General features: G+C 55.2%; 7 protein-coding genes across 7 annotated transcripts in view; 6 read left to right on the top strand and 1 right to left on the bottom strand.

Annotated features, from left to right (window-relative positions):
* Positions 1 to 1,099: 1,099 nt before the first annotated feature.
* Positions 1,100 to 2,501, top strand: DICSQDRAFT_60654 (uncharacterized protein; the record flags this gene model as incomplete). Its single annotated transcript, XM_007365757.1, has 2 exons — positions 1,100 to 2,047; positions 2,079 to 2,501. The coding sequence occupies 2 exons, from the start codon at positions 1,100 to 1,102 to the stop codon at positions 2,499 to 2,501; spliced, it is 1,371 nt and encodes a 456-aa protein (XP_007365819.1).
* A 1,120-nt stretch (positions 2,502 to 3,621) lies between these two features.
* Positions 3,622 to 3,890, bottom strand: DICSQDRAFT_170134 (uncharacterized protein; the record flags this gene model as incomplete). Its single annotated transcript, XM_007365756.1, has 2 exons — positions 3,622 to 3,712; positions 3,763 to 3,890. 2 exons carry the CDS (start codon positions 3,888 to 3,890, stop codon positions 3,622 to 3,624), a joined length of 219 nt encoding a protein of 72 aa, XP_007365818.1.
* A 694-nt stretch (positions 3,891 to 4,584) lies between these two features.
* Positions 4,585 to 6,713, top strand: DICSQDRAFT_170133 (uncharacterized protein; the record flags this gene model as incomplete). Its single annotated transcript, XM_007365755.1, has 11 exons — positions 4,585 to 4,646; positions 4,700 to 4,741; positions 4,794 to 4,835; positions 4,887 to 4,936; positions 4,984 to 5,090; positions 5,157 to 5,754; positions 5,813 to 5,883; positions 5,942 to 5,955; positions 6,017 to 6,478; positions 6,540 to 6,633; positions 6,687 to 6,713. 11 exons carry the CDS (start codon positions 4,585 to 4,587, stop codon positions 6,711 to 6,713), a joined length of 1,569 nt encoding a protein of 522 aa, XP_007365817.1.
* A 1,296-nt stretch (positions 6,714 to 8,009) lies between these two features.
* DICSQDRAFT_170132 (uncharacterized protein) lies at positions 8,010 to 9,257 on the top strand (the record flags this gene model as incomplete). Its single annotated transcript, XM_007365754.1, has 3 exons — positions 8,010 to 8,604; positions 8,679 to 9,131; positions 9,196 to 9,257. The coding sequence occupies 3 exons, from the start codon at positions 8,010 to 8,012 to the stop codon at positions 9,255 to 9,257; spliced, it is 1,110 nt and encodes a 369-aa protein (XP_007365816.1).
* A 348-nt stretch (positions 9,258 to 9,605) lies between these two features.
* DICSQDRAFT_136582 (uncharacterized protein) lies at positions 9,606 to 10,575 on the top strand. The gene is made up of 2 exons (XM_007365753.1): positions 9,606 to 9,648; positions 9,716 to 10,575. Exons 1-2 carry the CDS (start codon positions 9,617 to 9,619, stop codon positions 10,416 to 10,418), a joined length of 735 nt encoding a protein of 244 aa, XP_007365815.1. The 5' UTR covers positions 9,606 to 9,616; the 3' UTR covers positions 10,419 to 10,575.
* A 3,299-nt stretch (positions 10,576 to 13,874) lies between these two features.
* On the top strand, positions 13,875 to 17,090 carry DICSQDRAFT_155148 (homoaconitase). Its single transcript, XM_007365752.1, has 3 exons — positions 13,875 to 14,125; positions 14,891 to 17,016; positions 17,084 to 17,090. Exons 1-2 carry the CDS (start codon positions 13,902 to 13,904, stop codon positions 16,857 to 16,859), a joined length of 2,193 nt encoding a protein of 730 aa, XP_007365814.1. The 5' UTR covers positions 13,875 to 13,901; the 3' UTR covers positions 16,860 to 17,016; positions 17,084 to 17,090.
* Positions 17,091 to 18,635: 1,545 nt separating this feature from the next.
* DICSQDRAFT_60547 (uncharacterized protein) overlaps positions 18,636 to 19,916 on the top strand; it is a gene marked incomplete at both ends in the record, with an annotated part of 4,421 nt that continues 3,140 nt past the window's right edge. Inside the window, one exon of the mRNA XM_007365751.1 lies at positions 18,636 to 19,493. Within this exon, the coding sequence (XP_007365813.1) occupies positions 18,636 to 19,493 (858 nt within the window). The remainder of the gene's footprint in view (positions 19,494 to 19,916) is intronic.

Here is a 19,916-nt window from a genome sequence, read left to right as displayed (position 1 = left end):
CTGTCCAAAGTTATCACTGCTTACCCCCTCTTCATGATCTGGCCTCCTGGACAGAGGGTCGGCTCGTAGCATTGTCTTTCCAGGTCGGTGCTTCAGAACGAAGTTGAAGCGGGACATGAATAAACTCCATCGGGCTTGTCGGCGTGTGAGCTTCTGTGCTTGTCGGAAGTAGATGAGGTTGAGATGGTCTGACCAGATCTCAATTAGTTCAGGGTGTCCCTCCAGGTAGTGCCGGTATTCCTCCAAGGCTCGGATGATTGCCAAGAGCTCTGTCACAGTTTTCTCGTGCCACGTGACCTGGGGGTCATGTGTACTGAGACAGACGCTCACCTTGACCGCGGACAACTCGTATCGGAAAGTGGAGGGGCCAGGATCGAACCCCAGACCTCGTGATGGCCAGGAGCGCCCATCCTCACTCACAGACAGGTGACTGATGTGACAGCAGGAGCGCTTACTCATTGGGAGGGGTCCGGACTCGGCACGACTCAGGTATTAGTCGTAAGGTCACCATGAGGCAGGTCAGAGGGTAGGACATGAGGCAGAGAACTCTGACCAAACGATGGTCAATAGGTACCTGGTCTGTGCACCATTGTATTAGTATATATAGTAGGGAGTCTGAGGCAGGGAACCTCAGACTTGATCTTCTCGTCGATTCCCCATCTCCTCTGTAGGTAGCTAGCAGCCCTACCTTCCTCACTACCCCTTCTAGTCTAGGGAATACATCTCTTCACATCTCTTGCTGTGTCACCTCTGGTTGCTTCGCTTCTCAGCACCAACCTCTGCATCAGTAAGCTTTGCCCTTGTTTGTTTTGGTGGCACAGCTCGTTGGCTGTGACACTACTATGCTGCCATGCTGAAACCTTCGGACCCGGACTACGAGCATGTGCGAGGGAGCACCCACCCTGACTACTCAGTCCGTGAGCCCCCCGGAGAGGAGACCAACACCGAACGCTATCAACGTCAGTTGTCGGAGCTTCTCACCTGTCGCACCCATGGTCAATATGTCGCGAAGCGCCTCGAAACAGGTATCGCGAAGCCGTCGATCTTCATGGGACTTCCTATCAACTATGGTTTCCCTGGGACTTTTCCTGCCGACATTATGCATCTGCTTACCTTGAATATCACTGAGCTGGTCATCGGCTTGTTTCGGGGCAAACTGGGGCGATCAACTGAGACGGATCCTTTGGCTGACTGGGACTGGGCGTGCTTGTCGGGCGACGCTGCTTGGCAGGCTCATGGGAAGCTGGTTGCTGAGGCATCTCTCTATCTCCCTGGCTCTTTTGATCGCCCGCCGCGTAACCCTGCAGAGAAGATCTCGAGTGGCTACAAGGCCTGGGAATTCATGTATTACTTCTATGGGCTTCTACCTGGTCTGCTGTGGGCGATCCAAAAACCGAAGTATTATAGCCATTTTTGCAAGCTTGTCGCAGGGGCTCGGGTCGCGCTGCTTCTCGAGACCCCTGTGGAGCGTCGGGGACCCGCACACAATCTTCTAGTCGAATACGTTGAAGAGTTCGAGCTAAACTTCTATGCGCGACGTGTGGATCGTCTCCACTTCTGTCGCCAAGCCTTGCATGCCCTTGTCCACCTCATGCCGGAGAATGTCCGTGTGGGACCTGCCTGGTTACATTCACAGTGGGCTCTCGAAAACGCTATTGGAAATCTAACTGCGGAGATAGGCTCTCATTCCAAACCGTACGAAAACTTGTCATTCCGTGGACTCCGGCGCGCGCAAATCAGCGCCCTGGTAGCCATGTTCCCCGAGGCTTTAGAGGAGCCCGTGCACCTGCCCGCCGGGGCTGTGGATCTCGGTGACCAATACGTTCTCCTCCATCCCACTGCGCGCACTCCCAAACTGATCTCTGAAGCCGAGGCCGTTGTACTGCACACCTTTCTCAACGCTCAGGCCGTTCGGGTGCCCCAGGACTGGCAGCCTCGTGTCGCCAAGTGGGGACGTTTACGTCTCCCCAACGGGCAAGTTGCACGCACTGCCTGGAAGGAGAAGGAGGGTGAGAGGCGCGGTCGCCCAGTGCATCGCTCGCGCATGGTCAAGGTGCGCATCATGTTTTCACTGTCAGAGCTTAATCTTACTGAATAATATGAATGTCCAGCTTACAGACAATCGTATCGCGGAGGTCCAGTATTTTTTTAGGTTGAAAAAGATGCGAGACGATGGCGGCACGGACGACGTTGATCTCACTTTGGCCATGGTGTCGATGTTTACGCCCCCGGACCCTGCTATTGTGCGTGAGTCACATGGCGCACTCATCGCCTGTCGTTATCGAGGAGACGAGTCTCGCGAGGTCGTTGATGCCAAGGACATCAAGTCAGTAGTCGCTATGGTACCTCTCCCTCCCCGTCGCGAGGAAGCTGAAGATCCGCACGCCGCCGAGCTGTATTCCAATCGTTTCTTTGTTATGGACAGGCTGGGGTTCGACATAACCTGGATCGGGCGCGAGCAGACCATCACCGACAACGATGGATCAGCAGGAGACGAATGAGTGGATCCCCAGATATACCGTTTCCCATCGTCATACCTTGGGCTGACGAGATGGATTCTCTTCCGACTTCTGGTCGACATCCGATTTGCATCGAGTGGACAATCGGTCTCGAAGTCCGCGCGGGAGCGACCAAAGCGACCTCGGTGGTCCTGAGGGCAAGGAAGGGCAGGTGGACTGGATGTCCCAAGGCAATGCAATGTGGCGGTCATGGCGCCATTGGTGACAATATACAATATGGATTTGTATACACCCTATCGCATACAGGATATGTAGGGACACAAGATGCAATTGAAGGCTACGTGAATCTCCTCACATTGAACAGCGCGTGCGTGGGCGGCGCGAAAGAAGTGGGAACGTGTACATACTAGAGGCGGCGCGAAAGGGAAAAGCCAGAAGAGGACGTACTGTAGTCCTCCCATGGGGACCGCTGCCTGGGCGGTGGAGCGTGTGGGGGCGGCATTTGTGGTGTTGAGGAGCAAGAGGGCGGAGACTTCGGCTCGCCCCATCCAGACGAACAGAATGGTTGCAGTGGGCCAGAAGGACGCGATGTCTTGAGCTTGCGTTTGCGTGGGCGAGCAGAATCAGGGACTAGAGACTTTGACAGAGGTACAGGTGGAGGCCTAATGGAGGCCGGTGCAACAGAGACTTTGGCGGGGCCTGGGCGAGATACAGATACAGAGACTTTTGCGGGAGAGACAACACGAGGCGGAGCGAGGCTAAGGTCGAGAGGCCTACGGGAATCGAAAGAGAGAGAGTCACAGGGAGGTTGAGGGGCAGGAAGAGGACCACATGCAGGGCGAAGGCTAGTGGTAGGGTCATCGTCAGATGGCGGGCTACACTCGGTCGAGACGATGGAGCCAGGAGGAGTGAATACATCAGTGTCAAATGGGAAACATATGCATTTCATCGCACACCAAATCTCATCCAATAGCCCGCCTAAAGGACTGGCATCAAACAGACTCGACAAAACGTCTCCAAACGTGTCATCCAGCTCCAAATACAGTGGGCCCGCGGTGGTGTAGTCCAGTGATTCAGCCCGGCCAGAGTCCGCGATATCAAGAAGGAACGCCTCACGCGCGCAGAAAAGTGCCAAGCGGAGGAGGTTGTACGTCAGGTGAGTTCAGGCGGGTGCATCCGATGTTGGTGGAGTCGCAGGGAACAATTCGAAGGCCTCCAGGAAGTAACGCAAACTGTGATGCCTGCCATTCGGACTGACGGAAATGAGAGATCTAGTCAGAAATTTTCCCTGAGCGTGACATACCGCGTATCGTCCGAATGAGTGCCGTCCACCTCCGTGGCCATCAGAAAGTCTATGACTGGACGAGGTGTGTCGGCTGGATAGGGTTGACCGTTAGCCGCGAGACGGCGGATGAAGTGGATGGCATCCATGGGGCAACAAGTCAGCAGATATATGGCGACAAAACGGGCTGGACCAGTGAAGGTCAGAAGAGGCAAATCATAGAAGGCGCGAAGACGACAATCATGCAGATCCCATTAATGCAATGAACAAGCCACGCACACACCTGATATGGTCATGGGCGTCAAACCATGCCAGAGAGACGTCGTGCGTCCTATGTCTACTTTCCTCCTCTCAACCAGTCCATATCCTCCCTTACAAAAAATGTCCGAACAGTCCCATACTCCCTCGCCTCCTCCTCCATCACAGCCGTGTACCTATGACTTTGCTCCATCACGCTCTCATTCACTTTCTGAATCACATTCTCGGTCACCGTCTCGTTCTCGCTCTCAATCCGTTTACCGCCGAGCCCATGCTGAAAATGCTTATTCTTCCCAATCACGCTCGCATGCATCTCCATTCAGCCAGTCGTTCTCATTTCCCGCCCCCTCATATCGCGCAGAAGGGGCCCACCCTTTTGCTCTTTCCGCTGAGTACACCTCAGCCTCCAAAGTATCCCCTACCTACACTCCTCATAGTTTGTTTTCCCCTGGAATCGATCAGCACGGCGCATATATGCAGTCGTTATCATCTTTGGTTTGTCTTGGAGTACCAAATGACGCGCATATACTAACCTCTCGATAGAACACTTCGCTTTCATCGCCCCTCACACCCTCTCACTCTTCCATGCCCTATATGGAAATGGGCGCGCGGCTCCAACGCCTCGAACAAGACACCCTGGAGCTACGGTACGTCGGCGTGCTACTATTCTCATTGCCCTGCTGACCCGGCATCCCTGCAGCCGACAATTTACCGGCGTCGCCCAAGAAAACCTGGAGCTACGGTATGTCGGCTCGCACTTTTTCCATGGCCCCGCTGACACAGTACACCTGCAGTCAACAATTTCACGCGTTCCGCATGCAGTTCAAAGAATCCAAGTGAGTAGGTTACCAATTAATGACATCGTGCTCACCATGGCACCCAACCAGGGGAGACAAGAAGCCGGCCAATGTCACCAATGATACCGACGACAGCCGAGGTACGCCTACAAGACATGCATGACGGTTGTCTCCTGATCCCCCACAGCAATTCTCAAACGTCTCCTCCTCGAATCTGTGGTGGCGACACAGTCGCTTCAGGACGGAGAGCCGCCAGGCTATGACTGTCCGCGCGACCAAACAAAGTTCCCGAAAGTATGTATTTCACAGTTTCAATCATCCAAACATCTCCTGATATCACTCCTCCTGCCGTTGACCCAGCTCAAATTTTTTACCGTCCGAGATTGGAACGAGTGGAAGCGCGAGAACAACAAGACCACGCGGATTGGGGAGGAACCTGTGCGAGGCAAGGCAATGTCCTCGAAGGGGATCAACCACACCGCTCCCTACATCGAGTACCCTGACGGCACTCCTGCCGAGGGAGACTACATCAATGACGCCCGGAAGTTTTGCCGCACTTTCATCAACCTCGCCCGGACGGCTCAATACGAGCTCCCTAAGAAATGGCGTGACACTGACATATGGTTACAGGAGCTTTTTTACACCGCGCTGCGCAAGAAGTTTCCCCTGTTCCAGCTCTGCCACAACAACGCGAAGGGCTCTATCTTCATGTACTACTCGTACTACGAACATGTCACCCGCAAGTGGGACAAAGCACGCACGGAGACTGTCGACCTCAGCAACGCCCTGCACACAATCAAGAGTGCATCGGATGTGGAAGAATCTGAGTCGGAGTCGGTGCAACAGGACAACGCCCCTAGTCGCGGCACTTCCAAGCGGCTTTCCCGCGACGACAACGATGCGACCCGCCCTCGAAAGCAAGCCCGCACCGACCCAGACGGAGTCGGACAGAACATTGGTATGTAGATATACTCAATCATGCATGACCAGGCGCCGTGATCACACCTGGCTCCCAGTCGAAGAAATTCCCGCTCTGTCCAACAAACTCAAGGGCAAGCAGCGAGCTGGTCCGAGCCTGCTGGCAGTGGTAATGCCTTCGCCTTGCACACCCCGCGTCCATTGTTAACATTCATTTGTGTCCCCAGCTATCGACATCCACGTCCATTGTATTATCTCACACGTCTAGCAGGCTGCTAACATATTGGTCTTTTTGGCCACAGGACCGCCTTGCAGCTTGAACGACATCCCGCAATCGTTCCCAACTCCTCATTATGTGGACTTCCCCCGCCGGACCCATTGGCCGCGCCTGTGTCTCCCTCCCTATCCGTCCCCTCTGCCTCATTACCTGTTGCTGATTCATCCCAGTCCATCCAAGTTCCCCATGCCACACTGTCGTCCCTTGCGTTGCTAACAACACTCACGCCGTTGTCAATGTCCCTGTCGCACCCCGAGGCGTCGTCGGATCCTATTCAAGTGCCTATGGGTCCCCCCCTCGATGTCGGTCTTCCTTCTGTGGCCCCGGATCCAGCCCCAATTCCCCAGCCCCAAGACGCCGCTGTCGGGGGTACTACCCCTTCGACGCAGCCCCCCGCCAAGCCCGCAAAGACCTCTGTGCCGAAAAGAACTCGTGCACCTCGCAAGACGTCGCATTGGCCTCCCCCAGGTGATATGCAAGGGGCCAAGTACGTACTGTTCGCTCATGCACTGATCCCCTCAAGTATCTCATTTACGCGTGCTTTCCAGGTGGATATATGCACGGAGATGGTACACGGAGACGGAGGGCACGCAGGACGCCTTCGAGACCCATTATAAGTCACTGAGTCGGGCCGAGCGCCAGGTGCGTTCAGCTGCATGTGTGGCCTGCCTTTACTCACCATTATCTTGGCATAGAGGCTCGGACGCGTTCCTGCGTCATAGATGGTACGATTCTAGCACCGCTATTGAGTCCCATTGCCTCTTGCAGTCGGCGGTCTCGCTTGCAGTCGGCGGTCTCTCTTGCAGGCGGCGATCTCTTTCTTGGCGGCGATCTCTTTCTTGGCGGCGGTCTCTTTCTTGGCGGCGGTCTCTCTTGCATGCAGTTGTGTCTCTTGCACGCGGTTGTGTCTCTTTCTTGGCGGCGGGGTCGACGCCGCTGCATGCGCGCCCCATGGGCACCACCGGCTGACCCCAACTTGATCCAACGGCATCCGGGATTCTCCCCCTGTATTCAATGACACCTGAATGTAGCTGTATTATACTGTGTAGCAATACAACGATATACAATAGCATACGATGATGCGACAATGTTCTGATACAAAGGGTCTCGACAGCAACCACGCCTAACCCAATGAAAACGGCCGCGCCCGACCCAGTCCAACGGCGTTTGGTTGGTATCGGGCGACCACCCAACTTCATACAACGACATACAGTGGAAGTAGGGTGTACTGCCAAATTATGGGTGTGGTCGGGTTTCCCGACGTCATACACTACGAATCGACCTTATACAGCTGAGCCCATGTAAGTTCTCACTGGGGTTCAAGCTTGTGCAAGCCTGCAGCGTTTGGACAAAAGTAATCGCTTGCGTTCAAAGTAAGTTAAGTAGTACTTACTCCAAGTAAGTTAAGTAGTACTTACCCCAAGTAAGTACTACTTAAGTACTGCAGTTACGGCGCTGGCGCCATCATCGAGCATGGGGCATTGGCGCTTGTGGCGGGCCCTCGCCCCGGGTAGACATCTAGTTTGATGCAGGATAAGAGCACAGGGCCCGTTGCTGTGTGAGCTTCTTAGACAGATCGCAGCGACATGCAAAGTCGGTTGATTCCTAGAGCTTATCCTCGGTACTCAACACCTGCGACTTACGCCCAAGATCAAAGTTGACCAGAATGCGGTGAGGGTACTTTCGAATCCTCGGAGGAACATCCAATCTAAATCTTGTAGTAAAGCAGGGTGAAATGGCTGCGATTGTATGCTCTGGGCCGGCGGAAGAGCCGTACGATATCTTCGGTCAACCCCGAGACGCAAGCTGCACAGACAAGCGACAAAGTCGGACTCTTGGACTCAGGAACTACCGACCCGCCTATCGCCCACCGGAGTCTCATCAACGATATGTTGCCCACAGAACTATTCGACGAGATCTTTGGGATTCTCAAAGATGCCGGCTGGTCATTGTCAGCGTGCACCCGGGTCTGCAAGCTATGGCGCCATCTCTCTAACCGCCGGTTTTTCTCTACCGTCATGGCCAGGGGAGAAAGCGAACAGTTCACTCACTTCTGCGCCACCCACCCTCAGCTTGCGAATTGCATCCAGGAGCTGCGCTGCTATATGTTCTCCCTCACTGCACAGCGCTCTCTCACCGATCTCATCGCCCTCACATCAATACTGCCCTCCTTAACCAACCTACAGACGCTCTACATCAGTGGTTCTCAACACAGAGAGCCATGGACGTTCGCGAACGCGAGACGGCCTCCGGTTAAACTGAAGAAGTTAGTGCTCCACCGGTGCACCCTGCTCACCGCGTTCGACGTGCACTGCCTGGAACTCATCGACTTGCAAGAGCCCAAGCCTGTTTCGCTGGTCAATCTCCACAGCATCTACTACGGGCAGACGTTCGAGCTCTCGCAGCTGATCATCAATGGCAAGGCGCCCTCGGCCGTACGGTACGGTCTCCTACAGCGGGGGCTCAATCCAGGGACCTTGACGGCACTCGCGGTAGGCTGCGGCACTACAGACGACCTTCTGGAGCTGTGCAGCCTTCTGTCCTCCGCACTCGCCCCGAGCCTCCAGAACGTCAGCGTCGTCGTTGACGCGTCCAGTATGTGGGATCTTCAGGGTGAGTGGCAGGGGCCACGTGCACGCGTACAGCCCCGATTCAAGTGTTCACTTTATACCTTCCTTGCACGACAGGTCAGACGTTCACCGGCCTCGGGTCCGCGCTGGCGAAATGTCGCGCGCTCGAGTACCTCTCTGTCGGCATCAAAGACAACTGCGGCGCCGACGCCTTCAGACCCACCTTCTTCTCGTCCATCCTCGCGCCGATCGGCGCGCAGCGCTCGCCCCCACCTCTCCGCGCGATCGGGATCCGTATGTGGACGAGGATGCCTGCCAAGTATCTGGCGTTCGACGACCGGCTCTCCCCCGTGCGGTCTCTGGACTTCGACAGCCTGGATGAGCTGCTCTCCGCTCCGGCCGGGAAATTGTCTCGTCTCGAGAGCGTCACGCTGGAGATCGTGGCATACGACTGGGGGTGGGGCACGCAGCCAGTGGTCACACTGCACAAGGCGGTGCTTCGTCGAATCCGGGAAGCTGGCTTGCTGCGGTTCGTATACAACCCTAAGGCTGATTGGTACTCGGAGAACGGTGAGTGGCCAAGACACGGGTGGATGCCTCACGTGTGTACGCTGACCGGCGACATGGTCCTTAGCGGAAATATTTGTTCCGCACAGCTCGCGTCGTGCGGCCCAGAGTGAGCGTCGAGGAAACTAGCCCGCACGTCTTTGGCGTTCAGACGAATCGTTCATTGAGTAAGGTTTGCGGCGGACATTGCATCGTTGGGAGAACAGTTGGCTGCGACCAATACCAGGCAGGCTGTCGGAGATGCAGACGGTAGAGAACGTGGGACCTGGTGAACCCCATCGTCAGCTGGTGCGACAGGCGCTGCACGCTTGTATAGTATTTACGTAGACGCAGATGTAGGATTATCCGGTAGTAACTGTGAATTTCAGGGAGGATGCAATAACCTATATCGGGGTGACAGAATGGCGATCCTTCCCTCGCTCTATCATCAACCACCAGATATGAGCGAGCCGATCGTGTTCTACGACATACCTAGCAATGCCAGAGACATGGCCTGGTCTCCAAATACATGGAAGACTCGGTGAGAACCCTACAGTGCCATGGCACACCTCATAACGCGATCGCTCATACACGGCGCTGGACGGCAGATTCTCGCTGAACATCAAGGGCCTCCCGTACAAGACCGTCTGGGTCGAATACCCAGACATCGAACCGCTCTGCAAGACGATAGGCGCGACTGCCGCAGAGAAACGCCGCGACGGCACCCCGCTGTACACACTGCCCGTCATCCACGACCCAAACACGAGCGCGGTCTTGTCCGATTCCGCCGCGATTGCGCAATACCTCGACAAGACGTACCCAGATACCCCCACGCTCATCCCCCCGCACTTGGATGCGCTGACCGCCGCGTTCGAGGACGCGTTCTGGTCGGTGTTCGAGCCGGGATATGGATACATCATCTGCGCCGCAATGTACGACGTACTCCGAGAGGGAAGCCGGCCGTTCTTCCGTCAGACGCGGGACAAGGTCTTGGGGAAGCCGGGGGAGATCGAACCGGGGAGCGAGAAGAGAGCGCAGCATTGGGAGAAGAATCGAGTGGGCATACACAACATCGCTAAGTGGCTGGAGATGGACGGGAAAGACAAGCTCTTCTTCGCGGGGAACGACGCAGGGATAACTTATGCCGACATCACCGTTGCCGGATTCTTCATGTGGTTCAAGAAGTGCTGTGGGGAGGACAGCCAGGAGTGGGCAGACATCAGGGCATGGGATGGAGGGAGGTGGAAGAGATTCATGGAGGCCTTCGAGAGTTTCGAGGTGGTCGATGTCGGCGAGGAGCTGGCCCTGTAGAGGACAGCGGCGAATGCCGGACCGGATTTGGGCGAATGCAGCTGGCGATCCTGCCGTCCTCTCTGCATCGTCCATTGCTAGCTTCCCTTGGCACTGGTACTTCACCAGGACTTACCGCCTATAGTCTCATAAAATGCGCGATCATCGTGTGCACGCGGAACGCAAGGGACGAGATACACTGTACTCTTTCATGACGAACGCCTGGCAGCTGCCGATCGCGCTCGTATAGGATTTCGACTGACCGGTATGCACAACTTTGCTGATCCAGGCCACTTTCATATAATGACTATTGTACTGTCACTATTTCACAGGTTCCGGCCACTCTCCATGACGAATGGTATGTCTTCGCATAAAGAACACATCTGGTACGTTTTGAGTGCCACATCGATGCGAAATGGCTGAACACCTTGCGCCCATCTGTCATTTTTGGACGCGTGTGCTTGTTGGATATTTTGTCCGTCCAGTCTCACGCCAATTACCCGTCCAGCTGCTGTTGTCCCAAGCGTTGCAGTACCTGCGTGGAGTCCCCGCTGTACCATCCGAGAGGCCGGAGCGCTGCGTTCCGTAAGTATTAGGTAGTGCTAAACAAGCGAGAGACAGCACACTCGAGGGCGACTTCCATCGGCGTCCGGAGTAACGAAGTTGCGGACATCTTCTGACACCTTATTCAGCAGCAGCATATAACACGCCTTCTGCGTTTCCCTCCCCAGCTTGTCTCCAGTGAGCTCTCCCAGAACTCGAATCGTTACACCATATGGCTTCCTCGCAGGCAGGGCAGATTGCCGTGGAGTATAATCCATAGTAAGCAGCCTACCCTCACGTCTCAGCCCTAGCCAATCTGCACTAACTCTTCCTCCATCTCCTTAGTCCAATCTCGAACTACATTTTTGTGGCCGAATCAGGTATCCCGACTTTGTCCAGCACGCCGCCCTTCGGACATTGCATCCTGACTGTCGCCGCCATAGCTCTCTTCTTGTACGACTCTATTATCACAACAGGGGAAGAGATACGATGTTTCTGGGGAAGACGGGTGACTGGGGCCGCCATCCTATATTGGTTGATCAAATACATGACCATGCTTGACTTGGTCTGGGAGCTTGCAGCCGGATCCGGGAAAATCTCGAGCAAGGTAGGAGATAATTCTTTGACCGTCCGCTGCTGCTGACGATAACGAGTCCTGCACCTTCGCCAGGGGTGAGGTCTACTTTCAGGACCTGCGATGAGCAAGCATACTCACGACGGATATATTCACCTAGCTGCAGTGCTTCCGTAAGGGGGGAAACTGCTGTGGACTTCTCACTTCCCCTAATCCCTGCCGGTGAGCACGGGCGCATACATTCGGTTCAATCTGGTTCAATCTGACTGACTTGTAACGCTTTGACGTGCCTAGCTTTTACGGGAATACGCGTTTATGCCCTCCGGAGAAGCTACCTTCTCGGCTCCATCACATTCGTCTTATCCAGCGTATCTGCCGGAGTCAACTTTGTGAGATTCACCTGCATACGCAATATCATTAACTGTTACTGAGTGCTTGTATGCCGGTAGGTTCATTTCTGGTTCGGACTGACAGGCGAAAACCTCTTTCCAGCTGGATGTACCGGGATTGACGGCGAGTCTATCGACCTTGTGAAAAAGTCTGTCCTCCCATACAGTATTTCCCGTATTTCTCAGCTGAAGCCGATAATGCTTGTGATAGACGTCAAGTGCGCACGCATGTTCACTATGGTTCATACTGATGAAAGACCATCTCAGTAATCATCGTTGCGCGCTCGTGCCTCATTGCAGCAGATTGCATTGCAATCGGTGCCACATGGTTCACTCTTGCACGCCCCGGCGAAATTGCCCACATTCGTTCTATAAAGGGCTCCGTTTCTCACATACTCTTGGTGGACGGTGAGCATTGGTCTACTAGCGGGCGTATCGCCTACGAACATAACCACTAACGAGAATCAACAAGGAACGATCTACTTCCTGTGAGTTGCACATGAGCTGCACACCGCCGATGTGTATCGTACCTCATCCCGAGCTCGCCTAGTATCCTGGCCATCCTCAACTGCGTGCACCTAGCATTGACACTGCTCTCGGTACCACGCTACTTCGTCACAATGAACCGCCAGCTACTCACACTATGCAGCTTGACGTCGGGGTACTGCAGAACGCTAGTGCATCAATCCCGTACGGCCACCATTTGCGTGCATTTATGCGATAGTTTGCATATTGAGGGAACGCTTCTGCCGCTGGGCTGCACTTGGCCATATCCAGACTAACCTCAATCCTCGTCTCACGCTTCCTGCTACACATACAATCCGCGAGTCTCCGGACGGTGGCCTCCATGCCTTCTTCGCAGGTCTCCTCAATTGAGCTCGATCGCTCACTATTTATGGAACGAGCCGTTGGATCGCTTGGTACCTGTATCGCGGCCGATGATTACCTGGGGCAAGATGAGCACTCGACCTTGGGCGAGGACGAGGAACGGTAACCGCCTTAACAGTATGAAGACGCAGAGCCGGATCAATTGTCCTCAGAGTAGCTAAATATTAGGACGACTCGGATTGGGATCGGCCATAGAGACTGTTGTATCTTGAGATAAAGTTGATGTCTGACTTGGGACACGGTATGCTCCCGATCCCCTCTTCATACTTGCTCTAGCAGGTACTGCTTGTGGCAGTCCCTTAGACGGTGTATAACAAGGAGATGAAGGGCAGTATAGACGTACGCATATGCCGCTGTCTCAACTCGTCTCCGGTACTCGATAGAGAATTGATCCCAATTCACATTCGCGCGACGTGAACATCGCGGCTGGTACAGGTCACAGGCCCGAGCCAATCGATATAGTGGTAGTCGAATAAGTGGTAATCGAGATATCAGTGTGAGATAGTCAGCTAGAATGTATGATACAACAAAAAGGACAACAAGCAACTGGGAAACCACCGCGTCAACGGAAGCAAATAAGGTGCGAGTGGGATTTACGCAAGCTTTCTCTGTGAGCCCACTCGTGCGCAACGATAGCAATGGCATAGTATGATGGTATTGGCTTGAAGCAGCGAGCTTGCCTGCAGTGCTATGTAAACATTACACGATGGTGCATCAGCGAGCAAGGCTGCCGCATGGGATTGTAATGCGCATGGAAGACACTGATTGTGAGCTCAGAGAATCAGTAGTGGTCAGGGCCTAATTTACATTCTATGACCTGTCACCTAATTGACGTCGAACCGGCCGTTTCAGTCCCCTGCTCATGAGAGAGAATAGAGGGGTTTCACGAAGCTCGAACATCGTGGAGTTGGTGCAAGCGTCGTGGCGAACAATATGAGCTCGTTGATTGGTCCTGCTCTCGGCACTGTCGGCCCGCCCTTTCTTGCTGCCGCGGGCGTCTGGCGTGCAGCCACACGAGTCTGCGAATTCGAAGAGTGCTCCAAGGTTGACTCATCTCGTTCCCTCTCTCTCCCTTCTCGTATACCTTCATCTGCTGTGGTACCTGCGCCAATGCGTATACCAGCACGATGGGGACGGCGTAGCCTCATCTCTCTCCGAGGATTTGCCACGGTGTCCTCTGGTTCTCCCCGTATTCCGCAAACGGTCATCGAGAAGGTCGTCCAGCGGTATGCCGTCGATTTGCCTGCGGGGAAGGCTGTCAAGGCTGGGGACTACGTGATGATTCGCCCTGAGCATGTTATGACACACGATAACACTGGACCTGTCATATCCAAGTGAGTAACTTTTGATGTTTTCTTACGGCAGGCCACTCGTCGCCCTGCCCGATCCCCCATTCTGGTTTGTGCAGGTTGTGCCTCACATGCGTGGTTCTATCTCGAAGAGAGAAAGAATTTTGCTCTTGATACTATCATTCTCGTCGGGTTAGACGGGTAAGGGCTCCCTGCATAAAGCTTCATGACCTCGTCAAACGCATTCCCGTGGGCCATGTCGGTCTCCTCTCCCAGGGTTCTGCTACATACTATGTTGTAGGCTCTTCGATGCAATCTCATAGACGTGCGCTAGCCTGGAACGAATCTTGTTTTGAGGAGTCCGGCTTGGATGGGGAACGTATCGGTTTTCTGTCCGCACGCAGAGCAGCATTTTGCGCCATCGTTCCGGTTTATGCAATCCGTATAACTGCGGGAGCGTCATGTCTGGCTATATGTGTGCCCGATGCAGTTTGGAGGTGACAGAGTTTCCGAGCACGCAAACTCGCGATTGGAGAGCGTTCCGAATTTGCGATTAGAGCGGCTGCGTACCTTGCGAGCCCTCCAAAAAGGAACCACAAACAGTGCAAACGCATAACTGTGTGCTGCTCGGTAAGCCTGCAGAGACCAGCTTCACATCCGTTCATACGAGATGCGTCAGAGGTATTGGATCGACTCGTCCTTCCGTCGTTGGAACATAAGGCTGGTAATGAGATAGTCAAATCGTCTGCGCAGCATCCGAACTAGTCCTGTCATTCGAGCAATGCGCTAACTTGTTTCGTTCCTGTGGAGGTTCAAGTCAATAGGCGCAACCCGCATCCACAACCCCAAGCAGCTCGTCTTCACCCTCGACCACGACGTCCAAAACAAGTCTTCTAAGAATCTGTCCAAGTATGCGTCCATCGAGGCCTTCGCCCGACAGCACGGTATCGACTTCTACCCGGCAGGTCGCGGCATTGGCCACCAGGTCCTCGTCGAGGAGGGCTACGCCTTTCCGCACACCCTCACAGTCGCGAGCGACAGCCACAGTAACATGTATGGCGGCATCGGGTGCGTCGGCACGCCCATCGTGCGTACGGACGCCGCGGCGCTGTGGGCGACCGGGAAGACGTGGTGGCAGGTCCCGCGGATGATCAAGGTCGAGCTGAGGGGCCGGCTCCCGCACGGGGTGACGGGCAAAGACGTCATCGTCGCGCTCTGCGGATACTTCAACAAAGACGAGGTGCTCAACGGCGCTATCGAGTTCACCGGGGACGGCGTCTCTGCGCTCTCAGTCGACGATAGGCTTACGATTGCGAACATGACGACGGAGTGGGGCGCGCTGGCCGGTGTGTTCCCTGTGGACGATGTCACGCTGGAGTGGTATGAGCGTACCTTGAAACGGCTCGAGTTCCGGACGTTCGCCTCTCCCGCTGTCTCTTCGTCCATCCCGCCTCCCCCAGAACATCCCCGGATTAACCGTGCCCGCCTGGATGCGATCCGAGCGACAAACTTGCGCTCGGACCCCGACGCCGCGTATGCCTCGCACCTCGTCTTGGATCTGTCTACTCTCGTCCCGCACGTCTCCGGCCCTAACAGCGTCAAGGTCTCGACCCCTCTCCCTGCGCTCGAGTCGAAGCATATCCCGATCCAGAAAGCCTACCTACTCAGTTGCACGAACGCGCGCGCGTCCGACATCGCTGCTGCCGCCGCCGTCATCAAAGGCCGCAAGGTCGCACCGGGCGTCGAGTTTTACGTCGCTGCCGCGAGCTCCGAGGTCCAGCTGGATGCCGAGAAGCGCGGCGACTGGGAGACGCTTGTTCTGGCTGGGGCGAAGCCTCTCCCCGCCGGGTGCGGCCCATGCATCGGGCTTGGCGTTGGCTTGCTCCAGGAGGGCGAGACGGGCATCAGCGCGACGAACAGGAACTACAAGGGGCGGATGGGACACCCGAACGCGCAGGCGTACCTCGCCTCGCCCGCCGTCGTCGCCGCGAGCGCGATCAAGGGCTACATCGCGAGCCCTGACTCGCTGGACCCGTCGTCGCTTCCTCCCCCCGGCGCGCCGAAGTTCTCCCTCGTCAACCCCGCTCAGGTCGAGTCTGCGCCCGACACCGTCCCGGCAGCGGAGGAGCCGGTGCTGGACGGGTTCCCCGCGAGCTTCTCGGGGCCGCTGCTGTTCGCGCCGCAGGACAACCTGAACACGGACGCGCTGTACCCGGGGAAGTACACGTACCAGGACGACATCACGCTCGCGCGCCAGGCGGAGGTCGTGATGGAGAACTACGACCCAGCCTTCGCCACGCTCGTCGCCTCAATCCGCGCCAAGCAGCCCGAGTCGTCAGACGCGTTCGTAAAGCAGGGCGTCGTCCTCGTGTCGGGGTACAACTTCGGCACGGGGTCGTCGCGCGAGCAAGCGGCGACGGCGCTCAAGGCGGCGGGGGTCCCGCTCGTCATCGCGGGCTCGTTCGGGGACATCTTCAAGCGGAACGCGATCAATAACGGGCTGGTGTGCGTGGAGTGCCCCGCGCTCGTCGCAGACCTCACGCGCTCGTACGCGCGAGACGGGAAGCGCGGGGCGGGAGGTATCGACGGGGAGCTCACGGTCGATCGCGGGCACGAGGTCGACGTGCGCGTGGCGGAGGGGCGGGTGGACGTCAAGTGGCCGAGCGGGGAGACGAAGAGTTACACGGTAGGCAGGGTGGGCGCGAGCGTGCAGGAGTTGTGGATCTGCGGTGGGCTTGAGGGGTACGTGCTCAAATCTATCAAGGAGGCGGAGGCGTAGATGCGCGCAGTGCTTGTGTTGTGCTTGTCAATTAAGTATACATAAAAAGTACTGTATGAATAGGCACGAAGTAATATGTCGTGAAGGATCTGGCTATGGATGGTCTGCGGGTGTTCCCGCAACGCCAGGAGGGTGTTCTCGGGTTCTTTCGACTCAGGTCAGCTCTGTGTTTATATTCGCGTCAAGCCCGCTGACAAGGTTGATCATGGGCTCATCTGTGCCAGCTCTCCGTGATGCTTTCACGTGGTGTTTTGTGGATCGGGTCGCTGGAGGGCACCATTATCACGATCCGCTGAGGCTTGTGACATTGTGGTTGTTGATCTGTATCCCAGGAATCCCATACCTCATAGTAAGTCTTGCGCAAAATTTTCTAGCAACCAGATCACGCGCTGATTAGTGTGGAGGCTGGGTTAGTGGCTATGTGAATGTTCCGGATGCTGTGCTTCGGAGTCTAGTCGATGTGAGTCTTGAACGAAACAATTCTCAACGCGACGCTACGCAGTTTGCAAGAACACAATATATATGTCAGCACGATGCGAACGCGCCTATGTTCTCAAATTAAGCTATAGTCAAACTACGACTCCCTCGGAATCTCAGGTGGATCAACTGCTTCTCCGTCCCCGTTGTCATGCTCGACAACGTTGGAGTGGTTCTCCTCCCAAAGGTAATCGTCAGGCGTGCATGCGGCTCCTAGCGATCCCACGACTCGCCCGAAAAGGAGAGAGCTATCGAGGTGCATCCCCAGTGAAAACGTGCACGATTCAGATGGATTTGGGGCGTGGTAGGTCGTGTCCGGGTGTATGTACTCGTGTTGAATCGAAGTTGGTCGATTTGGTGGTCATAAGCGCTCATCTGACGTCCGTCTTAGCTCTATGGCCGCGAGATCGGACGTGCGTGTCTCTAACGACATGACGTCTAGTCATATCTCTAAGGCCATGACGTCTAGTCATGTCTCTAAGGACATGTCCTGGAGTAATGTCCTTAACACTCCCCCCGTAATGTATTCATTTGTATCTGTCTTAGCATTGCGTGCCACCACCTCTCTCCGCCGTGTAGCGCATCCGCTCGCTCTGGGTGATTACACCTATTAACCTACTCAACTAGCTCTCTCTTGCTCTATAGAAGACGTTATGCCACCCAAAAGGACCTTCGAATGCAATTGCGTACGGTACTGTAAGGGCAAGACACGCGTAGTCTCGCGCACCACGCATTTCGACCATGCCCCTTACCGCGATGAGGCATTCAAACGGGCTTTTCTACAAGGTCTTGCGAATGGAGGATCAGTGAACTCGACTTCGGATGCACTACCTTCGGCTGATGCGCGTCGCGCCAAACGGCCCAGGATGCATCCACAGGCACGATGCATGTTCGTGTTTTTTTACACACAAGTTCACATGTGTCTCTCTAGGTGCAAGAGCGCACTGATGCTGGCCCATCATCCGCTGTCGCTGCCGCTGCGATCCCTCAAAATTCTGCGGAACGGGACACTCAGGAGACTGACACGGTGAGTAATGCTTGCGGTCTATTGCGATGAGACGGCCTGCCCTCTGATGTTCCGTGAACGTCTCCATTCAGAACATGGAGGAGGATATGTTCCCCTTCCAGGATGCGGACCTCGAGCTACCGGAGGTTGACGTGCCCGAGGCCGACCCACGTCCATCCTCTCCGCGACCTCCTGCACAGGTCAAAGATGTGCCGGAAGAAGAGCCTGAGTTCGGAATCCATGACGAGACAGGCGCGCTCCCCGCCCCGAGACTCGCTGAGCTCCAACATTCCATGGCGTTCGTGCAAGCTCTCAAAAGTGCGACACTCGAAGACTCCGGGCTCGATCCTAAGGTCATTGAGCGCATGCGCAATCCGGCACACGATGAAGACCTGCCGGATCTCACAGCGCCTGAAAACCGCGCGCTCCGTCTCGCCCTCAAACAATTCATTGCGACCGGCCACTCAGAGAAGATCTATCGCGACTGCCGGGACAATATAATGGAATTCAACGAAGGACTCACCCTGCCGACTTACGAGGCCATGCAAAAAATCGTTCAAGAGCTCAGCGGAGTTGTACCGATTGTGACTGACATGTGTCCAGATACCTGTGTCGCATACACGGGGCCATTTGCAGAGCTCGATCGTTGCCCAGAGTGTGGGGCCGCGTGGTACGAGATGCGGGGAAGGAAACGAGTGGCGCGTCGGACCTTCCAGACACACCCCTTGGGCCCGCAGGTTCAGGCGCTGTACCGATCGCGCCATTGCGCAGAGCGCATGCACCACCGGGAGAAGGTGGTGGAGCGTCTGATGGAGATGGCCAATGCCCACAAGATGGTCGAGGTCACCGAAGATGTTTTCTATGCGGAGGAGTACATCAAACTGGTCGAGGCGGGCACTATCCGAGAAGACGATCTTGTTCTGATGTTCTCACTGGACGGCGTGCAGCTCTACGAATTCAAGCAGTCGGACTGCTGGATCTACATTTGGATCCTGTTTGACTTGGCCCCCGAAGTCCGCTACAAAAAAAGGTACGTTCTTCCGGGCGCATTCATCCCAGGGCCTAAGAAGCCCAAAAATGTCGACTCGTTCCTCTTCCCTGGGCTGTATCATGTCGCCGCACTCCAGAACAGCCCTCTGCAAATCTCATCTGTAAAAACCGCCTTTGCGAATTACACCTATTTAGTACAAATTAGCTCTTAATAGACACAGTAGTTGAATAGTGAAAAATAGTGCAAAATCGAGAGGTCCCCAAAAATAATTGCACTATTTTGCACTATTAATGCAAATTTGTGCAAAGTAGCACTATAGTAGACGGAAATAGTGCTACAGTAGACGTTGATAGTAGTGGATAGAGTGGGTCCATAATTTCTGAATAGTGTAGAAATGCTTAATATGACCTCAAAACCATCTGTTTATAAGCCCCAGATGCATTTAAAGTGCTGGAAAAAATATTATAAAAAAGTATCCTCACCCAGTCTTGAACCCCCAACCCCACTTTCAGATAGTACTCCTATTCCGAAGGGGTGCTCTATACCACTGCACCACCAGAGCTTACATAGATCCTCTCCACAA

Source organism: Dichomitus squalens (assembly GCF_000275845.1).
Source record: "Dichomitus squalens LYAD-421 SS1 unplaced genomic scaffold DICSQscaffold_14, whole genome shotgun sequence".
Lineage (NCBI taxonomy): Eukaryota > Fungi > Basidiomycota > Agaricomycetes > Polyporales > Polyporaceae > Dichomitus > Dichomitus squalens.
Note: the sequence above shows the minus strand (reverse complement) of the source record. Positions and strands in the feature narration are given on the sequence as shown.